The 27,387-nt window shown below is 37.2% G+C and overlaps 2 protein-coding genes across 24 annotated transcripts in view; both read right to left on the reverse strand.

Moving 5' to 3' along the window:
- Window positions 1-332: 332 nt before the first annotated feature.
- Window positions 333-15,964, reverse strand: LOC18445810 (uncharacterized). 9 transcript variants are annotated; one of them, XM_088857047.1, is made up of 7 exons: window positions 15,644-15,964; window positions 14,442-14,595; window positions 10,190-10,352; window positions 9,967-10,017; window positions 9,692-9,776; window positions 7,144-7,237; window positions 333-1,691 (listed from the first exon to the last, which is right to left on the reverse strand). In XM_088857047.1, exons 3-7 carry the CDS (start codon window positions 10,350-10,352, stop codon window positions 1,533-1,535), a joined length of 552 nt encoding a protein of 183 aa, XP_088713173.1. In that variant the 5' UTR covers window positions 14,442-14,595; window positions 15,644-15,964; the 3' UTR covers window positions 333-1,532. The 9 variants fall into 9 exon arrangements, with proteins under 9 accessions (XP_088713173.1, XP_088713178.1, XP_088713175.1 ...); XM_088857052.1 differs by having other exon boundaries at window positions 333-1,688; window positions 10,251-10,352; window positions 15,644-15,892; XM_088857049.1 differs by having other exon boundaries at window positions 10,251-10,352; window positions 15,644-15,892.
- Window positions 15,965-19,849: 3,885 nt separating this feature from the next.
- LOC18445803 (FAD/NAD(P)-binding oxidoreductase family protein) overlaps window positions 19,850-27,387 on the reverse strand; it is a 36,291-nt gene continuing 28,753 nt past the window's right edge. For 8 of the 15 annotated variants that reach the window (XM_020674633.2, XM_020674632.2, XM_088857066.1 and 5 more), the window contains 5 exons: window positions 25,579-25,691; window positions 23,034-23,113; window positions 21,164-21,284; window positions 20,531-20,597; window positions 19,850-20,382 (listed from right to left, as the gene is read on the reverse strand). In XM_020674633.2, the coding sequence (XP_020530292.1) occupies window positions 20,247-20,382; window positions 20,531-20,597; window positions 21,164-21,284; window positions 23,034-23,113; window positions 25,579-25,691 (517 nt within the window). In that variant the 3' untranslated portion in view covers window positions 19,850-20,246. Of the gene's footprint in view, window positions 20,383-20,530; window positions 20,836-21,163; window positions 21,285-23,033; window positions 23,114-25,578; window positions 25,692-27,387 lie in introns of all 15 variants that reach the window. The other 7 variants (XM_088857063.1, XM_088857062.1, XM_020674630.2 and 4 more) reach the window with 4 other exon arrangements.

The raw sequence follows: 27,387 nt of genomic DNA on the forward strand, positions 1-27,387 counted from the left end.
TGAAGTGTACCTGGTTGAAAAACATTTGACATTCGGACAAGGTCTTTAAATATCTTAAATACTTGTGCCCACCATATGGTAGGGAATGGTAAACAAGTAAGCAATATTGTATGTCATATTGTTTTCTCATTAGCCTTGTTACAAGAACCCATATTTGGGTTTTTATTTTTCAAACAAGAGAAAGCCATTATTCATCCCGACTTAAAAACTTTTCGTATTGTGCTACTTTTAATTCTGTTTTGATTTCAAATTCTGTTGGCAGCAACATTCTGTGATATTTCCATTTTTATCTTTTTCCCTGAGAAAGGTTAACTATTATTACAAAATTTCCATTTTTGTCTTTTTCCCTGAGAAAGGTTAACTATTATTACAGTAGGTCAAAGGACTCGCATTCCCCACCCCATCCCACAGGTGGGGGGCTTTACAGATCCAAACACTCCATCCCAACAGGTGGGGGGCTTTACACATCCAAAGTAAAATTAAGGGGTGGGGAACCTCAGGTGAGCCAAAAAGTTGGGTATATCAAACCATTTTTCTATAATAAAAAGGACAACCAAAAAAAAGATGTGAGTAGGCCTGCATAGTTCCCAGAGAAGTGATATTTCCAATTGTTTTCCCATAGCTTTCTTCAAACAGTTCTCGGAAGTTATTCGCCTCGACGTTCTCGAATTCTTTGCGGAATTCCACGCTCGCGGAGTGACTGGCAAAGCCATGAATGCCACGTTTATTGCACTTGCACCTAAAATTGAAGGGGCCAACATATTGAAGGATTTTAGATCTATTAGTTTGATCAACAGTTCCTACAAACTTTTGTCTATAGTTCTTGCTTCGAGATTGAGGGTTGCTCTCTCTTCGATCATCTCCCCATCCCAAGGGGCCTTTGTCAAGGGACGCCAGATCCTAGATGGGGCACTTGTAGCGCATGAATGCATCCATTCTCACTAATCTTCTAAGATCCCCGGCTTGGCTGTCAAACTTGATTGGGAAAAATCCCATGAACATGTTGATTGGTCACTTCTAGACGAGACTTTGAGGAGAATGGCGTTTGGCTCTAAATGGAGAAGTTGGATCCAAGGACGCAATTCCAATCGTACCTTCTCAATTCTCATTAATGGAACACCAAAGGGCTTCGTTGAGGCAAGTCTTAGAGAACATAACATGGCCCTTCTAGCCAAATGGTGGTGGACGTATGCCACCCAACCAGAAGACTTATGGAGGGAGATTGTCAAGTTTAAATACTGCTCGCGGGTTGACCATTGGATCCCTGAGTGCAAGAACAACAGCAACATCTCCGGCTTCTGGAGGTCTGTGCTTCGAAGCCGTGAACTGTTCATCCAAAATATTCGGTTCCGATCAAGGGAAGGGAATAGAGTCAAATTTTGGACCAATGTATGGGTAGGTAACACTCCCCAACCTTTTCCGTTTAGCCTGTGATGCTGGTTCCTCGGTAGCTGACAATTTTAGTGTTGTCGGAAGTTTGAGATCTTGGAGGCCGTTGAGCTCGAGGAATTCAGTTCCATGGCTGATACTATTCAATATGTATACCTCATGCACTCTGGAGTTGACAGGATTATCTGAGTTGACAGGATTATCTGGGCCACCTCTCCCATAGGTGTATTCTCAGTCTCTTCCTTCTTTCGTGCATCAAGAGCATGGAACCCCTTCATACCTCCTAGGATCCAGGTATTCTGCTGAATTGCAATTCATGGGAGAGTGTTAACAGTTGACCAACTGCAGAGAAAAGGAGTCCAAACCCCCAATAGATGTGCTATGTGTATGGAGAAAGTAAGAGTCTAATGAACACCTCTTTCTACATTGTGGCTTTTCTCGGGCACTTTGGAGTAACATTCTGTCCTGGTTCAATTGGACTTGGGTTACCCCGAGTTCTATCGCCCATTTATTCCAAGCCTACCACACAGCACCTTGGCCCAAGGCCAGGGAGACTGTTGTGGAAAGCTACGATTGCTGCCACGGCTTGGGTTCTTTGGATTGAAAGAAATCACAGGATTTTTAGGAAGGAGAGGGCCATGGTCGAGCATTTGGCTGAGAAAGTTAGGAACCTCGTTGCTGTCTGGGCCACAAACCGTGACCTGTTTAAGACCTTGTCCTTCACTGATTTCCACAATAACTGGTCAAACCTTTTGTGTTTCGACCCTCCTAGAGTTACGAGGTCCTCCCTGTGGAGACCTCCGGAAAGGGGGACTCTTAAACTTAACTTTGACGGTTGCTCTCTTGGCAATCCGGGACCCTTAGGCATAGGGGGGCTACTGCATGATGGAACTGGGCGCATCTTGATGAGCTTCTCTAGGGCTATTGGAATAGCTGACTCGACTCTTGCAGAGGCCTCTGCCCTCTTGGAGGGCCTTCGCAAGTATGATTCCTCCTTAGGCCCTGACCTCATAGCCTGGCCGTGGTGCCTTGACGACATCTTCGAAGAAATTTTGTTCATCACCAGAGACCTCTCAGTTACCTGGTAACATGTGTATAGAGAAGACAATTTTGACGCCGATAAGTTGGCCAAGGCGGGGGGGCCTCTAGTTAACTTTCCCCCTCCCTGCCTCTTACCATATGCCTTGTAATTTTTGGTACATCGAGTGGGCTTATACTGTGAGTCCCTGCAGGGGCTCCATAAGTTTTGTATGTTCCTTTTGGGTTTTGAAATACAGTGAACTTTACTCAAAAACAGAGCCATAGATAACATTCACACCATTGTGTTACAGGAGCAACACACTAAAATTTATACTCACGCACATGCTCCTGATTGTGTATCTAGAAAGTAAGGGGAAGCCACAGGTGTGGGATCCTATGCAAGAATCGTATATGCAACACAACTCTACCTGTGATGCATTGTCAACCACAATCACAACAACACAGCAGCGATTGTGTATATATAAAGTAAGGGGAAGCCACAAGTGTGGGATCATATGCAAGAATCGTATATGCAGGCACAACACTACCTGTGCTGCATTGTTAAACACAATCACAACAACACAACAGCACTTGCAAATGTATGCATATCCAGTATGCAGAGAGTGACGTATGTGTCTTATCTTTTATGTACATATTATAAATGTAAATGATGGAACTATGCAGGCCCCATGTTGCTAGAACAAATCATACCCTATGAAAACTTAAACATGGAAATAAGTCAAACGAAGGTAGCCCAACGACAATCACATATATCACACTATTCACAATATGGCAAAGGTAGACAATAAAATATGCATAACCTAGAGATCTCTGAACTTGCAATGCGACATAAAGAACGCATTAGACCACCTTAATCATCGTGGACACATATCATCAGTAACTGGGTGCAACCAAAAGCATTTATAAAAGAAAGCCGAGGAAAATTTGAAAAATATTACCATACACAAACAAAAAATGGATCTAAAGTGGTCAAAAGATTAGCCAAACTAGAGCAAACCTACTAGCTTGGAGCTAGGGTTTAGCAAAGAAAAATGATAAGGAAGATCCAAAATAAAGTTGTTGAAAACGCCTGGGAACCTGAATCGTTTTAGGAACCAGAATCGCGGCCGGCTAGAAGATTATTGTCTTAGGAATCGTTATCCATACAATAGGACTCGCTAGGAACAAGATTCCTAGTTTTTGAGAATCGTGCTTCGATCGAAATAGACCCAAGTTTCATCCACATATGGAATTGAGATTCTGTCCTCCTAAGAATTGAGATTCCCATCCGCTTGGAATCGACACGCCAAGAGTCAAGATTCATTAATATGCGAGATCGAATTTTCGACATCTATGGAATCCAGTTTTTGACATATGTGGAACATAGATATGCTGTTGTTTCAAATCGTGATTCTAACATATATGGAATGAAGTTTCTGAAGTATATGGATAAGATATCCATACCAATATGATATCAATATTTATAATAATATGGACTATAGAATGCGTTTGACAACCCCTACTAGGAATTGAGATTTCATTTTTATGGAGAAGGAAGCCAGAAGCACATCTTGAGCCTCATCAACTTTAGAACCTATATTGGATGTCTCTTATTAGAAGGTTTCCTAAGTTTTAAAGTGATTGTGTTGACTATTGAACTTGTGACTATTAAACTTACAATCATTATATACAAAAGACAAGTGTTTCTAAATTTGTGATTTTGACTTTATTATTATAAAGACAAAATAGGATTATGTCTATGCCATGGTATTACTTTTAATTGTATGTGTTGTAATTACCAATTATATTTTAAATTTAAAGTCAAAGTCATCCAGGGTGGCAAAAGTAAAATAATGAAACCTTGCAACCACTAGAAGCATTGGAAGGAAGATTTCTACTCCAATTGTCGTCGAATCAAGATTTAATCATCGCTGGAATCCATAATCAATATATTTAGGAATGTCTACCCACAATTAATGCGTTCACATTTCTAAAGATGCGTTGAATCGAGATTCCGCAATGAAGAAATCGAGTTTCCTTGGTTCTGATAAATGGTTTCTAAAGATGTGTTGTATCGACCTTCCGAAATTAAAAAATCAAGTTTCTCTAATTCCGAAAAATGGTTTCTAATGATGTGTCGAATCGAGATTCCGAAATTACGGAATTGAGTTTCCTTGGTTCCAAAACATGGTTTTCGTGGAGATTCCTTAACGAAAACGCGGAATTGGGCTTTGGAACCGGAAGCGCGAGGTCAGTGGAGAGATTCCGGTAACTATGATCCAAAATTAGAGAACGATGCAAAAAATAGAGATAAAGAAGGAGCACTTGTTGCTCTAGGGTTTTGAATAAAATCTATAACATGATCCATCATTACGCTTGAGCATATGCTTTACATAAGAAAATCTTCATCCTAGCCATCTATCCACTCTAATCATGGCCATTTATTGTAAAAGATTCATCATCATTATCATAGCATTTTCCCAATTAATTGGGGTCAGATACATGAATCTTGGTCCTCCATTATGTTCTATTTAAAGTTATACCCTCAATGAGGCCATAAGTCTCCATATCTTTTTGGACTACTTCCCACCATGTCCTTTTGGGCCTATACCTTTCCCTGTTCAATCCTTCCACTTGACCTAATTCGCACCTCCTAACATGTGTCGTATTGGGTTGACACCACACATAGTCAATCTATCTAACTCTCACATCTTATCGCCTATTGGTGCCACACCTAAACTTTCCCGAATGAATTCACTTCGGATTCTATCCCTTCTTGTCTTGCCACACATTTATCTCAACATCCTCATCTCCGCTATACTCATTTTATAAGTACATTGTTTTTTGTCTACCCAACATTTGTCCCATAAAGCAAAGCTGGTCTCACAGCTGTCCTATAAAACTTACCTTTCAGCTTCATTGGTATGCGGAGATTACAGAAAATTCCAGTTGCACATCTCCACTTCGCCCACCCAGCTCTAATTCTATGCACAACATCTTCATCACTCTCTCCATTTTCTTGGATTATCAATCGAATTCTGCGGCTTATTGACAGAGGTATAACCACAACATGGAATGAGATACTTGACATTAAAAACATCGGAGGTGCAAATATGGCTTGGTAGCTTTAACTGATAAGCGTTGTCATTGATCTTCTTCAAAACTTTGAATGATTTTACCTTGACGAGACTTGAGCTCAAGGCATGTCATTTTACTACACTCATAGACATTGGATTAACCACCGTTTAGGCCCACTGGGAATTGCAATACTTGAGAGTACATAAGCACAACATACATGGTCCTGAACACATCGGGGAATACTCTTCCATGAATTTTGAAACGGCTGAAGATTAATGATGCATTAACCCTGCCATTTTCTTGAATTCACACATACTGATTAGACATAGAGGTTCTCCACTCAAGACAAAATAATGGTTGAAGTTGAACTCCAACGTCAAGAATCACATAAGCAACCATTTGATGGCCACCTTCTATATTGGACTCATCAGCAAAACTCTCATAGGCAAATATCACCAGGTTGCACCTCACATGATACTCCATATTTAGGTTAAACTCCAAGAAGAACATCGTCATCTTTACCTTCATCAACACCATTCTACTCGCTACTTTCTACGAGGACTAAGAAACCCGTTAACTCCAATATTTTGGGAACAACTCCTTGACATCCACCCTGTTCTCTATTGAAAATAAGCGTATCCACAAAATCATCTCCAATTGTAGGATCTTCTTCTCGATCCTCTTTATAGATTGGATCACAATTAAAGCTATGATCACCCACTTCTTTCTCAATACCTAAATCTTTATCTAGATAATTGCCAAAGACTGGTGCTAAGTCCCAGTCCACAACATGCTGATCTTGAGAACCTTTTGGTGAGAACAAAGTTTCTCCATGGTTGTCCTCAGATAGAGTTCCATAATAGCTACTCAAATGATTATCAATTTCGAGTTTAGGTCGATGACATTATGCACCAAACTCTTAACTAGGATCACACCATGAATCTAACCCGTATGACACCAACTTGGTCACCGACTCATCTGCCTCGATCTCATCCTCTTGAGACGGGGCTTCCATCCGTGCTACATGCAGAGCTAGAGTTTCAACCAATCTCCTTAGATCTCAAACTACCATCAAATGCTTCTAATGTTGTCGCTTTTCCTCCTTTTCCTCTGCATGATTGTTGTCTGTTGATCTAGGGCACAAAAATCGAGCTTACAATACCATGCTACAATACCGTCCCTACTGATCGTCGGGCTTTGATACCAACCTGGCGCAGACTTAGTAGTTTGGAGGTAGGGTTTAACAAAGAAGAAGATAAGGAAGATCCAAAATTAGGGAAAGATGCAAAAACTAGAGATAAAGGAGTACTTGTTACTCTAGCGTTTTGAATAAAGTCTATAACATGGTCCATCATTATGCTTGAGTACGTCCTTTATACAAGATAAACCCCAAACAAGACCTAATGCTGGCCATCCATCTACCCTGATCATGGCCATTTATTATAAAATAATTTAAGTGAATAAAACGACATAAAAGACTCTAAAAATTACTACTTATGCCCCAAAGTAAATAAAATGACTCAAGAAAAAAATAAAAGACATACGAGGATAGACTCAATAGCTATTTTGTCCTTCTACAGTTCCTCTTGTAAACTTTAAGTTTGTTTCTCTTATCTAGATACTCGAGCAGTATTCTGGGCTGCATCACAAACATACCTTCCGTAATTTCTCTTCAGCTCTTTCTTTCTTTATTCGTTCAAGTTCTGCCAACAAAGCCTCTGTATCGTCCTCATCATCATCCTCATCATCACTAAAGATGTCATAAAATTGGATACTTCAGCATAACAATAAAAACTTGCAAGACAAAATACTCAAGCATGCACACATGCATGTATATGGTACTGCTGAGAAGTAATGAAAACATGATGAATCTTGGGATGTCAAATACAAGGAAAATAAAGAAATATCTAAATACGTTCTGCTTTTTGTAAGTAAACAGAGTAATTATCTAAAGTTAGACAATAATCCACAATTGTCCCCAGACCAAAATTGTCCCAAGAGTTAGATCGGTCCCTAACCAGTCATATTACTCTACAAGATATGCCAAAAAAAAGCTCCTACACCATCCATATTATTCTATAAGACATGCATTAATATATATATATATATATATATCAGTGTGTGTGTGTTTTTTAAAACATGGCAATTTTCAAATCAGGGTCGCCATTTCGGATGCTGATTCGGTCGGGACCAAACAGGTGCTGGGATGGGATGCGTCTCGACCCCATTCCCCCTTAAAATCCCCCATTCGTTCTTTTTTCTTTTTTCTTATAAGTGCATTACTAACATTACAAGTCACCTAAATATATTATGACAGAGGAGTTAGTAAGAACAGCTAATAATACTTATGAAGTGAAGCTTTATTACTTTTTTGCTTGTGGCTATACTAGCAGGGTTTGGATAGGAAACCCAACCGTTTATGAATCTCAAAGCGTGTGTACATTAGGTTCAAGACTACATGGTTTATAGACCAAATGCGAGTGTGAGTACAAGAGTTCCTGTCATGATGTCTAACTATATACTCCAATGTCCAATCACTAGGTACCGATTTTTTAAGCCTAACTCTATACTCCCCAAAAAGCAGCTTCATTGCATTTCCGCCATTCCGCTGAAAAGAATACGAAATTGTGATGGAAGTTCAGGCTAAGTTCCTCAAAACCCACCTCACTGCAACTCCCCCATTTTCTCCAATTTTGATAGAAAATCACCTCGAACGTTCCCAAGAACCCACTCGATTGTATTTTGACAGAATTTCACCGTAAAGCTGCCCAAAACGCACTTCATTACCTCCAAGATCCAAAAACCAGTAAAGTAAGGTTTTCTACAGAGAAAACCAATAAAACAATACTGAAATTATTTAAAATATTCAACATCTCTTCGAATAGCTTAACACTCAAAAAAAAAAAAAATCTCTTGGAATAGCTTTTCCAGCTACAATCCACAAGGCAAACTAGGTTTTTGCTGTGAATCTCTAAATCTGCAAATTTTTTCTATGATCTTTGTTGATTCTTCAAATAAACTGGTTTTCCAATTTAAAACTCCAATATGCAATTCTTCATGTCAATTTTTTATGGTTTCCGACTTCGTATCTTAAGTTTTCTGGTTCTACAGTTTTCATGGTTCTCCAAATTGAGTTAGGGATTTCTGAATGGCTTTTTGTAGGTTTTTTGGGTAATTCTTTTCTTAAGAGATTTATGAGTCAAAATAACTAGTTTTCTTTGTAGAAATAACGGACCTGTATTTATGAGAAAAATCACTAGTCCAGCCGTTTAGGAGTGATTTAGGCGGAGAGGGGAGATAAGAGGAAATAGAGAGGGTTTTGGGGAGAGAGAGAGGGAGAGAGCAACAATAGTTTAAGGGAGTTTCACAATGCAAAAAGTGAGAATGAAAAGGGAAAGGGGAGGGGATCAGGATGAAGAGAGTGAGGCTCACAGTGAATGGGGATTATGATGAGTAAGAACAGGAGAGGAAGGGGCTCACGATGAATGGTGAAGAAAGAGGGAGAGAGGCTCACAGGAGAGAGGGATTGGGTTTTTTCTTTGGACCATATTGTATGTACTAAGGTTTTCCACGGCCTTGAGGGTTAGGAGTGACTTTTGAGAGAGAGGGGGGGGGGGGGGGGGGGGGGGGCGGTTAGGCCATTTTCCAACTATTTAGATCAAGGCACTCTCTATATTATTGCATGATGATGACATCGACACATACATCCTAAGCAATTTAGTATTTGCAATATTGATTGAACAAGCTCAAGCAGAGGCCAAGCTGAGGTTGGCTTGTCTAATGACTGAGCTAGTTGACTCACATGGCTTGCCTCGTTGAGAGGACTACATGTTCAAGCATGACCAGAGCCAAGCCAAACCAGCTCGAGACCTAGCTTGCTTGGCTTGTTGAAAACCCTTGATTCATGATGGGTTTTGGCAAAATTTTACGTTTGATGCCTACCTAACATAACCCTACCCCTTTACCCGGGTATAGGATGGGTTAAGGGAAAGTTTAAGGTCATCACCTTCTTAGACCAGCTTGTTGAAAACCCTACTAGATAAAAATACTTCTCGGAATGGTCACCAAATTAGTACACAATCAATACGACCGATTTTTCCTTTCTACCAAATGATCCCATATGTTAAAAGTCAATGCAGATCAACCAAATTAACAGCACTGTAACACAAATATACGCATATAATATTAAGTGGAAGAAGAGTACTCTTCATCTTCACTTTTGACATCTACATCAGAATCATCAGCATCTACATTGCGTGGAACAAGCCTATCCTCAGCATCTCTTCTCCCTGTATATGAAATTTTGACAAACAAAAGGTGTAAGATTGCAGTTATCTTGACAATGAACCATCAATAAGTAATTGCAAGCAGGCTCTTGGTTAGAGTGGTGAATCTCCAGAATATTGTCAGGAGTCCTAAGCCCACTGCCAACTACCCACAACAAATACTTAGAAGAAAAACGAAAAAAAAAAATCTCACCTTCCAATAGTAGGTGGCCTCCACTTCCTCCTTTTCTGCGATCTCTATCTTCTGCAATTAAGCCCATATATATTTAAGCTCCAAACAGAACAAAAACTCACAAAAGGGCATATAAATATCAGACATGAGCTCTAGATGCCATAGCTGAATAGGATTATTTTTACACAATAGGATTTATTTATCAAAGTATGACAGAACTACCAGAGCCATATATATTTCATACTCAAAAAGAAGAAGTCGTAAGGCGAAATATTGTGAGGATGCTGCTCAAAAAGTGTTACTACCAGCATAGGCCTTATCCTTTGAAGAAAAATGCCTCCTCTCACGCTCTTCCAGCTCCTCCCTAAGATTTCTCTTTTGCAGTTCCTCCTGCATATCCTGTCCATCTTTTTTGCAATCAAAGACCAATCATTAACAATGATAGAGAATCTATCTAAGTTTCAATACATGTAAATATAACCTTCCCAAAAAAAAAACAAACATGTACATATCCAGAGAAGCCACCATTAGACACAGCAGATTCATATGATAGCTTCAACCTTTTAGGCACCATAGTGTAGTCATATAATCTAGTTATTCATATAATAGCTTTTCGTATAATACTTCAGAATATGATACCATCATGCCACATTCTGCCGGAATGAAGTCTGTGTCCTAATGACCAAAGGCAGGGCGACAAGGAGCAGCACACCCAATGGGATCAGAGTGGCAGCCAACCACCCATGAGACAGACAGGAACATGCAAATTACTTTGCCATCACCAATGTTCAAAAAGTCGGCCGCCTGACTACCTAGGCGGCTTTCTGGAGAAAATGCATAGGTGTTCTTAAGTCGGTCACTGTTAGGCGCCAGAACTAGGCGCCCACCTAGGCGGTCGGGTGGCCGATTAGGTGGCCGAAAAGGTGGTAAAAGGCACCCGCCTAGGCAGCTTGCAGGAGTATGGCAGAAAAAAAATTTCGGAAGGGGGCAAAAAAAAGTCATTTTACCCCCTTAAAAGGGGGGTAAGGGTTTGGGGGGGCATTCTTGCCCCCAGAAACAATTTTAGTTAACTTTAGAGTGAGAAACAAGTTGTAAGAAACTAGATTTCAAGAATTTTAGAGAGATTGAAATTTTTTTCGAAATCCTCGAGTAGTCACGATATTAAAGGATATTCAACCCCAATCTTTTTTAAGCTTATAGGGGTTGTAAAAGAGGAGATTTGGGATCCCAAACATTTCGGTTTGGTCCGAAATCGAGTCCATTTCAAGAAGGCTGGTATATTTCAATAGTTTTTGTTACGTTATGTATTTTTTTCCCTTAATGTCTATTGTCTAATGATTTTATTTTTTGCTATTCGTATTTTTTTGTGATATATATTTGATGTTATTGTCTATTTGGATTATTATTTTATTAGTTAGTTTAATAATTGCTTAATTCTTAATTTCTTATTAAATAATTGTATGTATAATGTGTTTTCTCGATGTCTGATTCATAAAGCATAATTATTTTATTAGTTAGTTTAATATTTGCTTAATGTTTTTTAAATAATTGCACGTGTGATAATCTTTTTCGATTTTGTGTTATATCATTGCAATTTTGATGTGAATGTTTTATCTAGATTTAATTTTTGGCTTAATAAGAAGCCAATACATTAAAGGGTCAATAAAACAGACAATTTTATATATAATAAAATTGGATGAGGTGTGGGGGACCCAAATTTAAAAAAAAAAAAGCATCGGCTTTTTTGGGTCTGGGTGCCCGCCTAGGCGGCCCAGCCCCCTCACCTCCTAGGTGTCTCCGACTTATTGAACATTAGCCATCACATAGATGGCCTTGGGAAGTACTTGGAAAAATAAATAAATCTGTAGGAGTAAGGAGGCAAGGAGGTCAAAATTATTACCTTTGCCAACTAAGAGCTTTTCTTTCTTGTCTTTTTTTTTCTTCTTCTTCTTTTGGTTTTTTTAAGGCAATATTTGACTAGATTTAAGAAGTGCATAAGTGTAAATGCTATTTGGAAAGGCTACCCACAGTTCGGGATCTTTATACAAAAAGAACAAAATGGGGACTAACAGGCCCCTCACAAAAAATGCCCGCATATCAAATCCAAAAAATAGCAGCAAAAAAAAAGAGACATTAGGTCAAGACAAAGGCATGGAGGTGTTGGGCAAGCCAGAGGAAAGAAGGTGCCCGAGGATGGGAGAGAAGAAAGATGGTTTGTCAACTAAGAGTTTGATCTCCAGGATTGATTCAAAACTACAATCCCCCACTCCTTAAGTCGATTTGGGGTCTCATTTCTGGAAAATAAAATAAAATTCAAGTTTTGTTTCCTCATTTGTACCCTTTAAAAGCAATAAACTTGCCTAGCCATATGCTAAAATAGTATAAAGGAATCAGAATCAAGGTATTGGTACTTTTGTAAAAAAAAAAGAAAAAAAAGAAGAGAGGATGAATCTGGAACCATCACGATACATGACTGATTTGTGAAGGGGATGAAAAAGAATGCATAAGGACTGTAGCCGCAAAAAATAAAACAAATAAATGATATCAGGGAAGAAGAGAGAGAGGAACATGATGTTTGTAGGTATGTCCTAACAAGGAGTCCCCTAGTCATCTTTTTTTTTTTGAGGAATATGTTGACTAGTAATACACATAGCATAATGAATTACAAAAGCTAATTCTATCAAAAAAAGGCATCCCACAAGTCAGGTGTTCTTACAACCAATCAAAAGAAGAGAAAAGGAAAATACAAGAAGAAAGAATAAAAACCATAAAAGACAAATAGAAACTATTGACGGCTTCGAGTAAATAGGGAGCAACCAGGAGTTGAGAAGGTCAAACTTCAGGATACTGATGGTTGGTGAAGTTAGCAGCGGCCCAGGCAGAGTTGGAAGTGTCCTCTATATGAAAACTGGAGCAAAGTGTTATTACTCCTTATCAGTATGCAGGTTTCCCCACCAACCTTCCCAATGATGAGGCACACCACCATAGAGGTGATATTGCGAGGGAAGTTGGGAAGATGAAAAGTTGGCCTACCCCTGCTAATGGCTTTCTGCTTAAGGGCCGTTGCACAATAATCCTGCTAAAGTATTACTAGTAATGCTAAGGACCGTTGCACTGTAAGCAAATGATAGTTGTGAAAACCCAAGGCTATGGGCCAATGTGACCACCATGAATGTAGAGTAGAACTAAAGGGATGGTGACAGGGAGCTGAGATCTCCCCATGATATTCTCATGATCAAGAGTTAGAGAAGGAGAACAACGAGAAAAGGAGAAAGAAGAGGTAGGAAAAGGAGGAGAGGTCGAAGAGAGAGATAGAAAGAAGCAGAAAAGGGAATAGATAAAGCTAGAAGTCTGAGAAGAGAGAGAGAGGGGTAAGAAGTGAGAAACAGTAGAGAGAATGTAGATACTAGATTTTCTCAAAAAAGATTTAAGGTAAACTGAGATGACATACCAGTGATTGAGAGGCTGACTAAAGGGGAAGGAAAGTGAGATGATTGTATAGAGGAATAAGGTCGAGAATGAGGTGAAGAAATAAGGGTGTAGACAAGAGAAGAAGGGTGAGGGATGAGAGTGAATAGTAGACTGCAAGAAAGTGAAAAAGAGGAAGATGAGAAATTTTCAACTTTCCATCACTTTTTTCTTTCACATGTTTTTTTTTTCCTTTTTTTTTTTTTTTTTTGAGATCAGAGGGTGAAAGGGAAGAAAAACAGGGGGTTGGAGAGAGAAGGGGGAGGCAGGGGAATTGTGGCGGAAGGATCGCATTTACTTCTGCTTGACCTCTTTTAGTAGCATCCATGTTCTCCACATTGTATTTTTTTTCTTTTATTTTAGCTGAATTTCATTACTCGTCTTTTGAAGATATGCCTACTGGGTGCCCAGAGAAACTTAATGTTGCCAGTCATTCATCAAAGAGAAACTCAAATGCTTGTAGGGAGCAAAGATGTATAATTGATTACAGATGATGGAACTCGATGTTTTCTATAGAAGGAACATTTCCTTTCTAAACAGTGGATTATAACCAAGCATCAATGAAGCAACTTGGAGAGGCATTTCAGATGGTTTTATGCAATTAGTATACTTAAAGGTGAAGTATCTCTAGCTCCTCTGGTTTAAAAGAGTTATATAAACTAAAACAATTAGCATTTTATCATTCACAAAAGCAACATGGCTCAATTCCTATAACACTCAACCCCAGATATCACGTGGTGCTTGAGATAAATTATCAAGAAAATTCAAAAGCTTTCAATCAAATGCAACACAGATGCAATAGCTCCCCTGAGGCAAGCAATGTAGATAAACAACAAATATGTGACAAGATCTCAACTTGAAGGAGGGGGATACATACTTGTTTTATCACTACAAATATTAGAATTTTTAAAATAGAAATTTCAAACATTAAAATTTCAGAAACACACCTGCAACAATATCAAAACAACATAAAATACTGATAGTAGTCAGATGTCAAAGGAAGCATAAAAGAGAAAGATAATGTCTACCTGGGCTTCAGGGTTGTGTGGGAAGCAATGTCCCTTGATGAGTACTTCTGAGAAGGTCCAAAAATGCGAGTACCACCTTGCTCACGGCCACCTTTCGCAGGTGCCCATGTGGGTCGAGCAAACGTCGTCATGCCTCCTTTAGTGAGCCTTCATACTACAGTAGGAAGGATATCCATTGTTTTATCAGAATTGCATACATAATAATAATAAGAATTACATGGAAAATCAACTAATAGGATAAGACATATTTTTTTCCTGAAGAAAAGAAAGAGACAATTATTCATCTCATATTTACTAGCCAGAAATATAGACCACATTCTAGTTAATGAAAAGATAAAACGAAATCATGTTGTCCAATAAGGGAAACCAAAAACATAAGGATATACAATTAACCAATCATATTCATTGTAAGTAAACCTGTGAGATATGGATGATCTTAAAAAAAAAAAAAAAAAATTGTTCCAAAACTAATAAGAGAGTTTAAGTACTCATTAGAAAAGGAAAAAATTGGAAATCAAAATTTATAGATGCATAGAACAAAGGGTACTATGAGTAGGAAAGATGAAGAGACAAAAGAGAAGGTGAGAGAGGAAGGTATCTTTTTTAGAAATTAAAGAGGAAAAATAAAAGTGTCCTCATCAGTATATGATGAGGGTATAATTTTGTAACGAAATAATGAAAGCTACTAGTGCCACGGGGATAAAAAAAAATTCATGCAAGTGCTTAGCCAATCTTGAATAGAGCAGGTCAACCCTATTGATCGAAAATACAAATAAACTCCAAAAGGAACCATCAGTGCTAGGTACTAATACTACATATCTATTATAAAAGTTAACCTTTTTCACATCTCGAAAAAAAAATCCCATCCATAACTTGGAAATTAGAAACAAACTGTTCTTCAAATTAAGGTCCAAAAGTGTGTATCAATTCTCAAATTATAACAAAAAAGAAACATAAATGGTAATAGATAAATAACTGCTAAGCTGATATTACGGTACAATAGTGACTATATTTTCGTTAGCTCAGTTGGAAGCATATGTCCGCGAATTTTCCGTAGCAACTGCTGAGAAGTTAGGGTTCTATGATTTTATGTAATTTTGGAACAAAATCCTCACGAGTGGTATAATTTTAGCCCCTAAACCTCACAGAATGGCATAGTGGCTGAGATTTAAGGAGTTGGTTTTGCCCAACGCGGTGCTTACCACTCAAATAAGAGGAAAGAAGCGGGAAGAAAGCAAATATAAGAAGAATTTCAGAGGATGAGGAGACGTAGCCACCAGGTTTTGATGTTCGTGTTGTCTTCTTCTCTATACGTATTATCCCTTATTTCTCCTCCTCCTCCTCCTTTGAAAGAAAATGAAGCAGAGAGTCCTTCAAAGAAGCAGAGAGAGATTTTAAGACAGAGTGAATGGAACGCGTTCAAACAATCGATAGTGTGCTGTGCACATATCTATCCCGCACCCAGTGTTAAGGGGTGGTCATATTTTCTGGCCATCTTTTCTGCCTTTCAATTAAAGCCCAACGGTTTCATGCAACCGTTTGTACATTAATACGACGCAACAACTTTAAAAAAAACCATCTTATAGCCACTTGTTTGATTCAAAATTTAAAATATACATTCTCATAGTTCTAACGAATAATTAAAAAAAAAAAACAAAAACAAGAGAGGGTAATTTCATTTTAATGAATAATCATTAAAAAGAGAGAGAGTGTAAGAAAGAGAATTTCAAAATTTAAAATATACATTTCTCTTCATTCTAACGAATAATTACAAAAAAAAAGAGGGTAATTTCATTCTAATGAATAATCATTAAACAGAGAGAGAGAGAGCGAGTGTAGGAAAGAGAATTTCAAAATTTAAAATATACATTTCTCTTCATTATAACGAATAATTACAAAAAAAAAATAAAAAAAAAAGAGGGTAATTTCATTCTAATGAATAATCATTAAACAGAGAGAGAGAGAGTGAGTGTAAGAAAGAGAATATGTATAAGAGAGCGAATATGTATAAGAGAGCCGAAGAGCTTATTTTAGAGAAAGAGAGAAAAAGCAATCTATATCATATCTTTTTAATATAATTTGAGAGAGATAATAAGTGTAAGGGAACCGTACAGTATTTCGGATTGTTTACGGTACTACCATAGTTTCTTGTAAACATAACATTATATAATATTACGGTATGTGTACTACTGTAATATATTTTCGACGTATGACGGTACTAAAAATACCGTAAGTTATTATAAGAAAAATACGGTAAGCATATTACCGTAATCTTGATTACGGTATTAAAAATATCGTAATTGGTTTTACAGTACAACGACTTCCGTAAAATTTCATGAAAATGGGGCAAAAGGATATGGGTGAGGTTTTGAAAAGTTGAGATTTTTTTTTCTAATTTCTCGAAAATATGGGCATATTAGAGATAATTCCTCTTGATTTTATGGTTGTTGCATGCCCTCTCATTTTGTTTTTTTGTGTGCAACAAGGACACCATGCAGGAAGATCTGAAAGAGCAGCTATTTGGTAAAATTTCTTGCCCATATCCCATGATACTGTTTCTTGGTTGAGTTTTTCCGGTCAGTGGCGAACTGGAAGATCTGAAAGAGCAGCTATTTGGTAAAATTTCTTGCCCATATCCCATGATACTGTTTCTTGGTTGAGTTTTTCCGGTCAGTGGCGAACTTGGTTTATCGGTTCCCGACTTAAGAGGAAAACATGGTTCATCCTCTTTCTAAGACGGAGGACGGCATGGTTCATCGTTAGAAGGCCTTTTTCTATCTAAAGAAAAAGACGGAGAGCGAGTACGCACAAGGCACAAGATAGAGAGAGAGAGAATGATAAATTTGAGGATGACAGATTTTAGGAGACGCACATGAGAGAGATTTAAAGAGAGATGAGAGATTTTTTACCAAGATTTTAGTAGTATGTAGATTATAGAGATAAAGATGGAGAGAGAGAGTAGAGAAAATGAGAGATTTTATTAGACACGAAAGTGGGAGAAGGAGAGATTTTAGGAGACACACAAAAGAAAAAGAACGAGAGATTTTTTTAAGAGACACAAGAGACGCACAAGAGATAATGAGAAATTTAAAGAGACATGAGAGATTTGCTATCAAGATTTTAGTAGGATGTGTATGACAGAGATAAATAGAGAGAGAGAGAGAGTACGACTTGAGAGATTTGCTACCAAAATTTTAGTCGGATGAGGATGACAGAGATAAAGATGGAGAGAAAGCCGCGGAGAGAGAGTAAGACTTGCGACCAACATTTTACTAGGACGTAGATGACAGAGATAAAGATGGAGAGAGAGTAAGCACAAGATGGAGAAAAAATACACGCCCACTTATATGTTTATTTACTAATCTCCTAATTCAGGTACAAATACACGTCCAACAAAATTAGAAAAAGAGAAAAAGTAAAAATGATTAATTTCTTTTAATTAATTATTTCTTGAATAAATCTAATAATGCATCTCTTTGCTACTTTCATTCTTTTTGGTTTTTGATTTTTTATGTGGTTCATAACCGTTTATTGCTTATCAATACAATATGTGATTAGTTGTGTGAATGCACATTGCATTTATATGTTATCTACATTATATATTTACGCAATTACTTATATGATCTATTTATTCCTTTTTTATGTGCAACTCATTTATTTCATTTTTATGTGCAACACACATAATTCCACTGGTTGCAATATGCATTATTTCTGGGACTCATTTTTTTTTTCATATTCATACATCTAGATGTCGAGATGATCAATTAGAGTTGTTTTTCAACATGAAAACAACCTTTCTTTCCTTTATATATATATATATATATATATATATATATATATATATATATATATATATATATATATGGAGTTTTGAGGTGCATATGTAGTTCCACATTTTAAGGTTGCTACCTTACATAAACTTTTTCTTTATATGATTACCTTCGCCCAGAATCCCTAAAATTTTGCATCGAAAATCCTTCTTCTTTAACATGGATATTAGACTTAAAGTATGTATCAAGGGAAGGTTCCAGTCTTCTTGGGGTTGCAAGCTTACTTTAATGAGTTTTCATAATTAGGTTTTAAATTAGAATTTAAATGTGCATTACTTCTATAGTATAAGGAGGGGGCCTTATGTGAACCTCACCCTTATTATTAGGTGTGACGTACCTTTCAAGACTTTGTTAAAAGGTGATATTTTTTAAGATGATGTTAAATCTCTCAATATGCATTACTGCAATATGCATTACTGCAGCTTTATTTATACAAATAAGGTTGCAACCTTATATAAACTTGAAGCGGCATGGGAGCATGTCATCTTGAAGAACTTCGGCATTATGGTAGTACAATAGTCGATCTGATCTCGGGCGTGGGTGGATAGAAATGATAGATGAGGTTAGCTTGCCTCGCCAGCACGCATAGGATAGCATGCTGGTGAAGGACATGTAGGGTTGCAACCTTATATGAACTTTTTCTATTTTGGAAAACTAACATGATTTCCTCCCATACATTTTATGAATAAGGAAAACTAACATGATCAAGGAAACAAAAAAATTCATATCCTAAAAATAATGCATCTTATAACCCATTATCTAAACCGTTCATTTTCAAAATTTCCAAGTGTTTATATATCTACTAGACCTATATCATTTTTGAAGCTTTAAGGGCAAAAATAAGATTTTGGGCCTACTAAGGGTTTTCAGCACTGGAACGACATCTAGATTTAGAAGTACGGTTTGTTTTATTTGTTTAAGGTTAACACCTTATGCAAACTGTACCCTAGATACATTTTACTATTTTATATATGGAAAAGTAATTTGTGTGGATACATGCGTTCCCTGATCGTTGAAACCAAATAAAACAATGCAAATATATTCAAGAAAAATAAATTTAAGAGATTTATTATTTCATGTTCAAGATCATCATGAATCTCTTAAAAATTTAAATCTAAAATTGATCCAAGTCTCAAATTGGTTGAAGAATCATATCAGATTTTGATGACAATACTTCATCAAATTCTCAAATTGATACAAATAATCTACTTTCGGATAATGAAGAGATATTCAACCATCGATTTTGGGAATTATATGAATCATTGATCCAAAAAAAATACAATATAGACCTAAAAATTGATTTTGGGTGGTTAAAATGCAATTGTTTTTTTTAGGCATACACGGAGACACGCCTGAGTTGAACCTTGCCGGTCTCGATGCAACCCGCCGGTTTTTAATCACTGATCCAAACTATTGATTGGACAACATATGACCACACATTTGATACGTATCAAGTTTGGGAGTTTGCGTTTTTGTTATTATATAGCAATTCTTTTTGATACTTTCCATTTTCAAGGATCATAAATTAATATGGAAATGCATATAGTGAGATTATTTGCTTTTGATACAAGAAAGTCCTTTCGATAAAAGGAAGACTTAAAATTAAGTGGTTGAAGTGTGTCGCTGTTTTGACATAAAATCTAAAATAAAATTTATCAAATATTGTGACGTATTTCCATCTATTGAGTGTCACATCCAATGGCTAAAAATAGTGGTGACCTCCTTGTACCAAAACTAAATGGTCTCTGTTCCTATTATTCATAGTAATCGGTCATCTTTAGAACTCAATTCCTTTTTCCTCCTTTCTTTCCCTTTTTAATTACTCATCTATTGATTCTAAGTGGAACCCCATATTTCAGGTCAAGATTGTCCTTCTAAGTTGCCTTTTGCCCAAGAGAGAAATTGTACAATTTGCTCCCATGGGGAGAGGAGTACATGCACTGTTGTTTGTTACAACTAAATTTGCATTTCATGATCAGGCAGCTGAGGTTTTGATATCTTGAAGAACCACATTAGCAGCATTTCGACCGGGTGCTCCCATGACACCACCTCCAGGATGTGAACCACTCCCACAAAGATATAGTCCTCTCAGTGGTGTCCTATAACCTGACCTGTGTCAAGGGTTTATAGATTTGTAACTACCAAATCCACACTATTAGATTAGATAGGTAGGAAGCTGCAAACAATCATATAATATGCATATCTATTCCATACACCCAACTGAAAATAATGAAAATAAGTCAGATGAAGGGCAAATACCATCCTTTCACAGGCCGCATCAGGAAAAGAGAGTCCAAACTCATTGCACCATGGAATATGTTCCCCCCTAACAAATTTTGTTGAAAGCGAAACATCAAGGACAGACTAATTCGATCGACTTGAAATTACGAAAGTCATGAAGCTCTGATTTATTTGGAAAGTATCAATTAAGCCAAGCTAGATCTGAGTGCATCCATCTATATGTTTGCATTCTCGAAATATGGTATAGATGCCATAGACAGATTAATGAGGAAATCTGGGATTTCCTTTCCGTAGGTAACTTCGTACTATTAAGGGAAACACACCTGCCAGTTTACAGTTCACAGCAAATGTTACACGTACCAACCATGATATGCCTATCAAGCAGCATTGGTATGGGTTTTTGCCGTTTAGCTTTAATTCCATTCTTTGTGTAATCATAGCTGAGATATCTCATGAAAGGATCATGAAATCCATTAATCTCAGGGATATTGCTGGGTCAGCTTTATCTCTTATTATTATCTGCCAAAGTTACTTGATAACTGAGACTTTCCTCCCAGATAAAAATATTTCTGAGCAGTCCCTAGTATATTCAGTAAAGTAAAACAAAATAAAGTACGCAATGGAACTGAAAATGATGTCTTGGAAAAGTACCCGTCAGCCCAAATTCCTTCTCAAGATCTGGTGGTGAGAGCATGTCGTAGCCAATGATTGATGAGCTGAAGCCTGGGGCATATTCATCAATTAATGCAAAGCATCTCCGAGCAAATGATTCCTACAAAACATAAATGGTGAGACATCATATTGTAAGCTATAATGCAGTTGGTTGAGCGATCTACAAATTCATCTTAACAGGTGACAGAATTGTGTAACTACATTTTGATGATTCAAATATTTGATGCAGTGACTGTTATATAAGTCCCTACATTTTCTTGAGAAAAGTGAGGATTTTATTAAACTATAGTAAAGCTAAAAAGTACAAGCTAGTGAAGCAAAGAAATGGATGAAAAGGTGTCACCACAAAGTGGGAGTATCTTGATAAAAATAAAGGGATAGGGCCCCTAGATTGGACGCTTCCTCAGCCGGTCCATCTGCAACTACGCGAGTGGGAAATCTCATTTTTCATGTATGGGTCCCAATCTTCTTCATGAAGCGGATAATTGTCCAAGGTGCTAGGGAATCCTTTGCAAACCATCTAATAACATTGAGAGTATCTTCCTCAACCTGTAATGGTAACCATGATCACCTGGATACTATTTGAATCTAGGCATATATGACATTAACATCCTCGCACAAGAATATCTAAAAACATCACCAGTTCCAGCCAACCATGGATTTTAGCATTTATATTGAAATTCAGTTTAAAGTGCCCCCCAATGGCTCTCTGCCAAAAGTCCACCATTCCTTTTTCAGGGTGGGATAACTTAAATCCCTCTGTTATACTTGAATCAGTCTGTTAATAGGGATCAGTTCATTCTCCTTTTATGCAAGGGCTTTCATCTTCCAACAGAATGCATAGGAAAGGCAAGTTACGTTTCCATCTCAACAATTTAGACACATCAGTAATAAATCAGCATCATTATCATGAGAGTCTTTTTCCAACTATTTGAGTTTCAACTATATGAATCCTAGCCTGTCATTCTGCTCTATCAAGACCATACCCTCAATGAGGCCATAAGTCCCCATATCTTTTCTCACTACTTCAAACTATGTCCTTTTGGGCCTACCTTTTGCCCCTTTTTAATCTTCCACTTGAACCAACTCGCATCTCCTAACAGGTGCTGTATTGGGTCTGATTGCACATAGCCAGCGTACCTAAGCCTACTTTCTCTCTTCTTATCGTCTATTGGATCCACATCTAAGTTCTCCTTAATGTATTCACTTTGAATTCAATCCATTCTTGCCTTGTCAATCATCCATCTCAACATCTTCATCTCAGCTACATTCATCCTATTGGTATGTTGTTTCTTGACCATCCAACTTTTCCCATAAAGCAAAAAGCTAGTCTCACAGCTGTCCTATAGAACTTCTCTTTCAACTTCATTGGTATGTGGCAATCACATAAAACCCTGATTGCACATCTCCACTTCGGTCACCTAGCTCTAATTTTATGTATCAACATCTTCTTCAATCTCTACATTTTCCTGGAATTTTTTTTATATTAACCTTTCTCCATTTTCCTAGATTATCGACCTAAGATATCAAATGTGGGCTCTTTTTGGTATTTCTTGATCATCAATCTTAACTACTTCTCTGTTATTACTAAACTTGCATTCCATATACTTTATCTTAGTCCGGCCTAGTTTAAAACCTTTAGATCTAACTAAGACAAAATTATGCCGTCCGCCAACAACATACACCACGGTACCTCATCTTGTCGATGCCTAGCTAAGTCGTCCATAACTAAGACAAAGAGGACAAGTTAGTAATAAATATGATATACAAATAAAGTTGCGGATTTTTTTTTCTTTTCAAGAGAAGTGACTCTATTGTACAAAGTTGAGGAAATAAAAAATGGACTCACCCTAAACGAGAGATCCTGCCAGCAACCTTCTGAAAGTTTGTAAGGAGTGTATTGAACGAATAAATTGACGACATGCTTTCCTACAAAATGACAACATGAAAGAGTCACTATTAATGGAATAATAAGCATCATATACATCTTTAAACAAATAGACTTTTATCATACTAAGAAGCATAAGGTAAGCTTCGAATAGTGCATGTTGTGCAGGATGACTCTCATAAAGACCAAAAAATCAATATGATTTCAATAATACCACACAATTCAAGTATAAATGGTAAGACGCAGTCATTGTTGTCATATATTGGCAAGATGTAAGTATGCACTGGAGTTCGCGTACTTGATTATATCCCCTCATAGGATAGATCGACTTCTTTTTTCCAAATTTCTCTAGGAAAGATTGACCTATTCATAAGGAAGATCGTTGCATTACATTTAAATTATTGTGTTCAGTTAGAATAATAAATAAATAAATAAATCATAGGTCCCAATGTTGACCATGAAATCATATTAACCAACGCAATGGGCCTCAGTCATATTGACAGAATTAACCATGAGAAGCATAATCGTCATTGCACGTTCAACGGTAAATTGGTGTGTGCTTGATGACGGGGACATGATGGTGATGTGGTTTCAACTCTCATGTTGCCGTTTTGTCCCATTTGGATAATATACAAATTACGCATCCATTATTGTAATGTTATAGTTTCATTTAGAAGGCAGAATGATGCAAGTTTGGTTCAACAAAACTAAAGCACAATAAGTTCGATCTTTTTAATCCTGGTCTTCTAATTTCAAACTTTCTATCAAGGCGATCAATTCCTTTATGCATCTCCAATGAAACTCTTTTGGAATGCAATACAAGATTCCCATAAACATCACTCTTAGTCAAATGGCATCTCCTGGGCAATCCTACAGATAAAGGTGGTATTGGAATAAAATTATCAAGGAAGTTCTCTTAGCAAGGAAAACTAAGTTGGGAATTAGCTTCTTTTAAAAAATGTTAAAAAGAAACCTCAAGTTAGATATTTAAAATCAGCTCTACGGGAGAGGGATGTCCTCATTTTACCTAAAGGGCGCTTTGTGAACCATAATTTCCTGCAACTTTCAGTTTCTAAATTGGAACAACTAATGTGGATTCCCAAATAAGATGAAGCAGTTTCTGCTAAGAGCGTTTGGAAATTTATAGTCAAACCTCAAAAAACCAGAACTGTCCCCACTAATGGTCCAAACCTGCCCCTCCAAGAGCATCATAGTTTCATGGTTGGATTATCAAGGTGAACTCCCAGTTTTTGGTTCTTTGTAAAGCAGAGTTTTTCAATTTGCAAGTAGATTAAATAAAAAGCAGATGTATTCATTTCCAAAACTTGAAGTGGCATCAACACATTTTCATGTCATGCCCTTTCATCCAACTTATTTTGGAATCTCTTTTCACAATTAACTTTAACAAATAAATAGAAGGTTCAGTGGCTTAAATATTATAGATAGGTTCAGTAATCCATTTCATTTTTTAAATAAGCATATCCAAGACCTTTAGCATGTGAAATTTACCACAACCATCTGGCATATTTGGCAAGAGAAGAACTATTATGTCCTGGAAACCCTTAACCACATAGATATTTGCACATTATTATTTGGAAAGCTTTGAACAAAATGGTCATTTTTATCGATGTGACACCATTTACAGATAACGTAGATTTAGGATCACTGAGGGTATGGCTTTTGATAGAGCAGAATGGCGTACCAGGATTTGTGTAGCCAACCCTAATTAGTTGGGAAAAAACTTTGATGATGATGATGATGATGATGACAACATTTATAATAGAGAACTAGAGATAGTTTCAAGATGGGACATCAAGCAGAACTACCTAGAGCCTCTAAATGCAGGAAATCTCGTGGACTCCTATTAAATCACCTCCATGTGGATTAAATATAGACAGTACTTCAGATTACAACAAAGATGGATATAATACAAATTTTTTAACCATGATGATTTATTCTAACCATTTGCCAGTAACATTCAATTATGCTTAATTTATATGCAATCCTACAAAAACTCCAAATTGCTAACTAGAAACTTCAAGTGCTTATGTGAAGGTTCAAAGCAGAATTGGCTGGCTAGGAATATTTACCACTGCGATTTCAAAAGTATTAAGGAAATGTAGTTAATAAATTTGGGCCTCAGAATTCACAACTGAAGCAACTCTACCAAAGCAAATAAACACATACACATAACCTGTGTGGGTGTAAGTTTGCAGTCATATCACCATCCAAGCCTTGTCCCAATTATTTGGGATAGGCTAATATAATAATAACATTAACAAAAGAAAAGATATCTATATCTCTAAATGATACTAACATTAGTAGCACATCCAGAAAGGAAACTTGCATCTACAAAAGTAAAGAATCATTCAAGTAAGTGCAGTTCAAAAGGTAGTGCGGATGCTCAGAATGAAACACGTGGTCATCCACTAACAGAAAACAAACCAAAATATTAAAAATACAGAGAGAGAGAGAGAGAGAGAGAGAGAGAGAGAGAGAGAGGTACCAGGTGGTGATATTGTCTTGTCCAATACAGACGGTATTGTCATCTCTATAATAGGCCGCTTTGATGGCAAACCATTCACACCATCTTTATAGGCTATATCAAGCTCTTCCAAGCTAGAGGTAGCATGAGAAAAACCACAAAAGACGTCAAACTTCAGTTCCAGTTCTGAGTTCCAATCACAGTTCCATGCATTAAATTTTCTATCACAGAATTCCATCATTAAGAATCACGTCCACTTCATTTAAGTGTTATTATGAAAATCGGCATCAACATACAATAATTCATCTTGGTTGTTTGGTCCTAAGTTTCTTTATATATATATATATATATATATATAAGTTTGAATTGAGATACAATAATAAGAAACAATCCCAATTGACAGGATCCGTTCGAATTGAAAGTTTTGATTCACTAGCCATTCATTATAGAATAGAGGTACTAACAAAGATAGAGTGAAGGAGGTAAAAAACAAACAATATAGACTCATGATTTGTGACATCTACAAGTCCAGACTGCAGAGTATGATGAAAATGTTAAAAATGAATCATTGTTTCTCTAGGTTTAGTTTTATTACAATAACTTCAGTTGTGACTTTTGGAGTTATGTTGTCCACCAGTGATTTAAAAAGCGGATCCCCCAGTGCCTGGGCGGCCGGCTAGGCAGTCCAGAAGGCCTGGGTGCATCGCCCAGGCCTAGGCGGATATCATTGGGCACTCGCCTAGGCACCTAGCCCTGAGTGGCCGCCCAAGGCCTGCACCCCGCCCAAAGGCAGAAATGACACTCGTTGAAGGCATTTTTTGGTCATCTTTTATACTAAAGGGGAAAAATTGTGAATCTAAAATCCATTAGATCCTATTTTAGACAGAAAAACTCCAAAAAACTAGTTTTTGGTGATTTTCATAAGATCAAAGGGTTAATCAAAATTACGAGAAATTGATCTAAGCATCACACATTGATATTAGATTCAATATTGGATGTTTTATAAATATATTAGAGGGTTTTTTAAAAGATTTTGAGTCCTTTGAAATATCTTAGAGGTAGAAGTTTGGAGATCGAGCAATCAAAGTTAGTGATTTTTTTATTGCTTGTGTAAGTTGTATTATTTTGAGATGTCTTCTTCAGGATCTACAAGAAGTAGTGATCCGGGTTGAAAATATAGCTACAACCTGAATCCTTTGGATAAAAAGTGTATAAGATGCAAGTTTCGTGAAAAGGATATAAAAGGGGGTATAAACCGGTTCAAGAAACATCGCGCCGGTATCAGGGGGATATTGCCCCATGTAAAAAGCTCATGAAGTTAAAGATGAAATAAACAAATTTTTTAGTCTTGCAAAAACGAAAAAAGATGAGATATATGCATCCACAGCAAAGATTAGGTCTAGTGTTCAGGTCAGTTATGATGATGACGACAATGATGAGGATGGGAAGGGATGTCACGAGGTAGAACAACAACATTCCATGATTAGGGGGAAGGGAAAGGGAGTTGTAATTGCTTATGGGAGTTCGGGACCTAAAAAACCTCAGGTTAGAGGCCCTATGGATTGTTTTTTGCCCCGGCCTACCCCTGAGGTTGCATGAGAGAAAACAAAGAAACAAATCACCATTGAAAATAGAATCAAGAAGGAAGAGAGAGATAGAGATGTTTTTTATGTTGCCACATGGTTTCATGAGACGAGCATTCCTTTCAATATCACTTGCCTAAGCAGCATCTACGCCTTGGTAGAGGAAATTGGCCAATTTCGGCATGGGATGAAACCCCCAACCCCATATGAGCTTTTAGAGCCTCTTTTAAAAAAGCGATGAGTGTCA

This window comes from Amborella trichopoda, chromosome 13 (assembly GCF_054954075.1).
Source record: "Amborella trichopoda isolate Santa Cruz 75 chromosome 13, AtrichopodaSantaCruz75HAP2 v2.0, whole genome shotgun sequence".
In the NCBI taxonomy this organism is placed as follows: domain Eukaryota; kingdom Viridiplantae; phylum Streptophyta; class Magnoliopsida; order Amborellales; family Amborellaceae; genus Amborella; species Amborella trichopoda.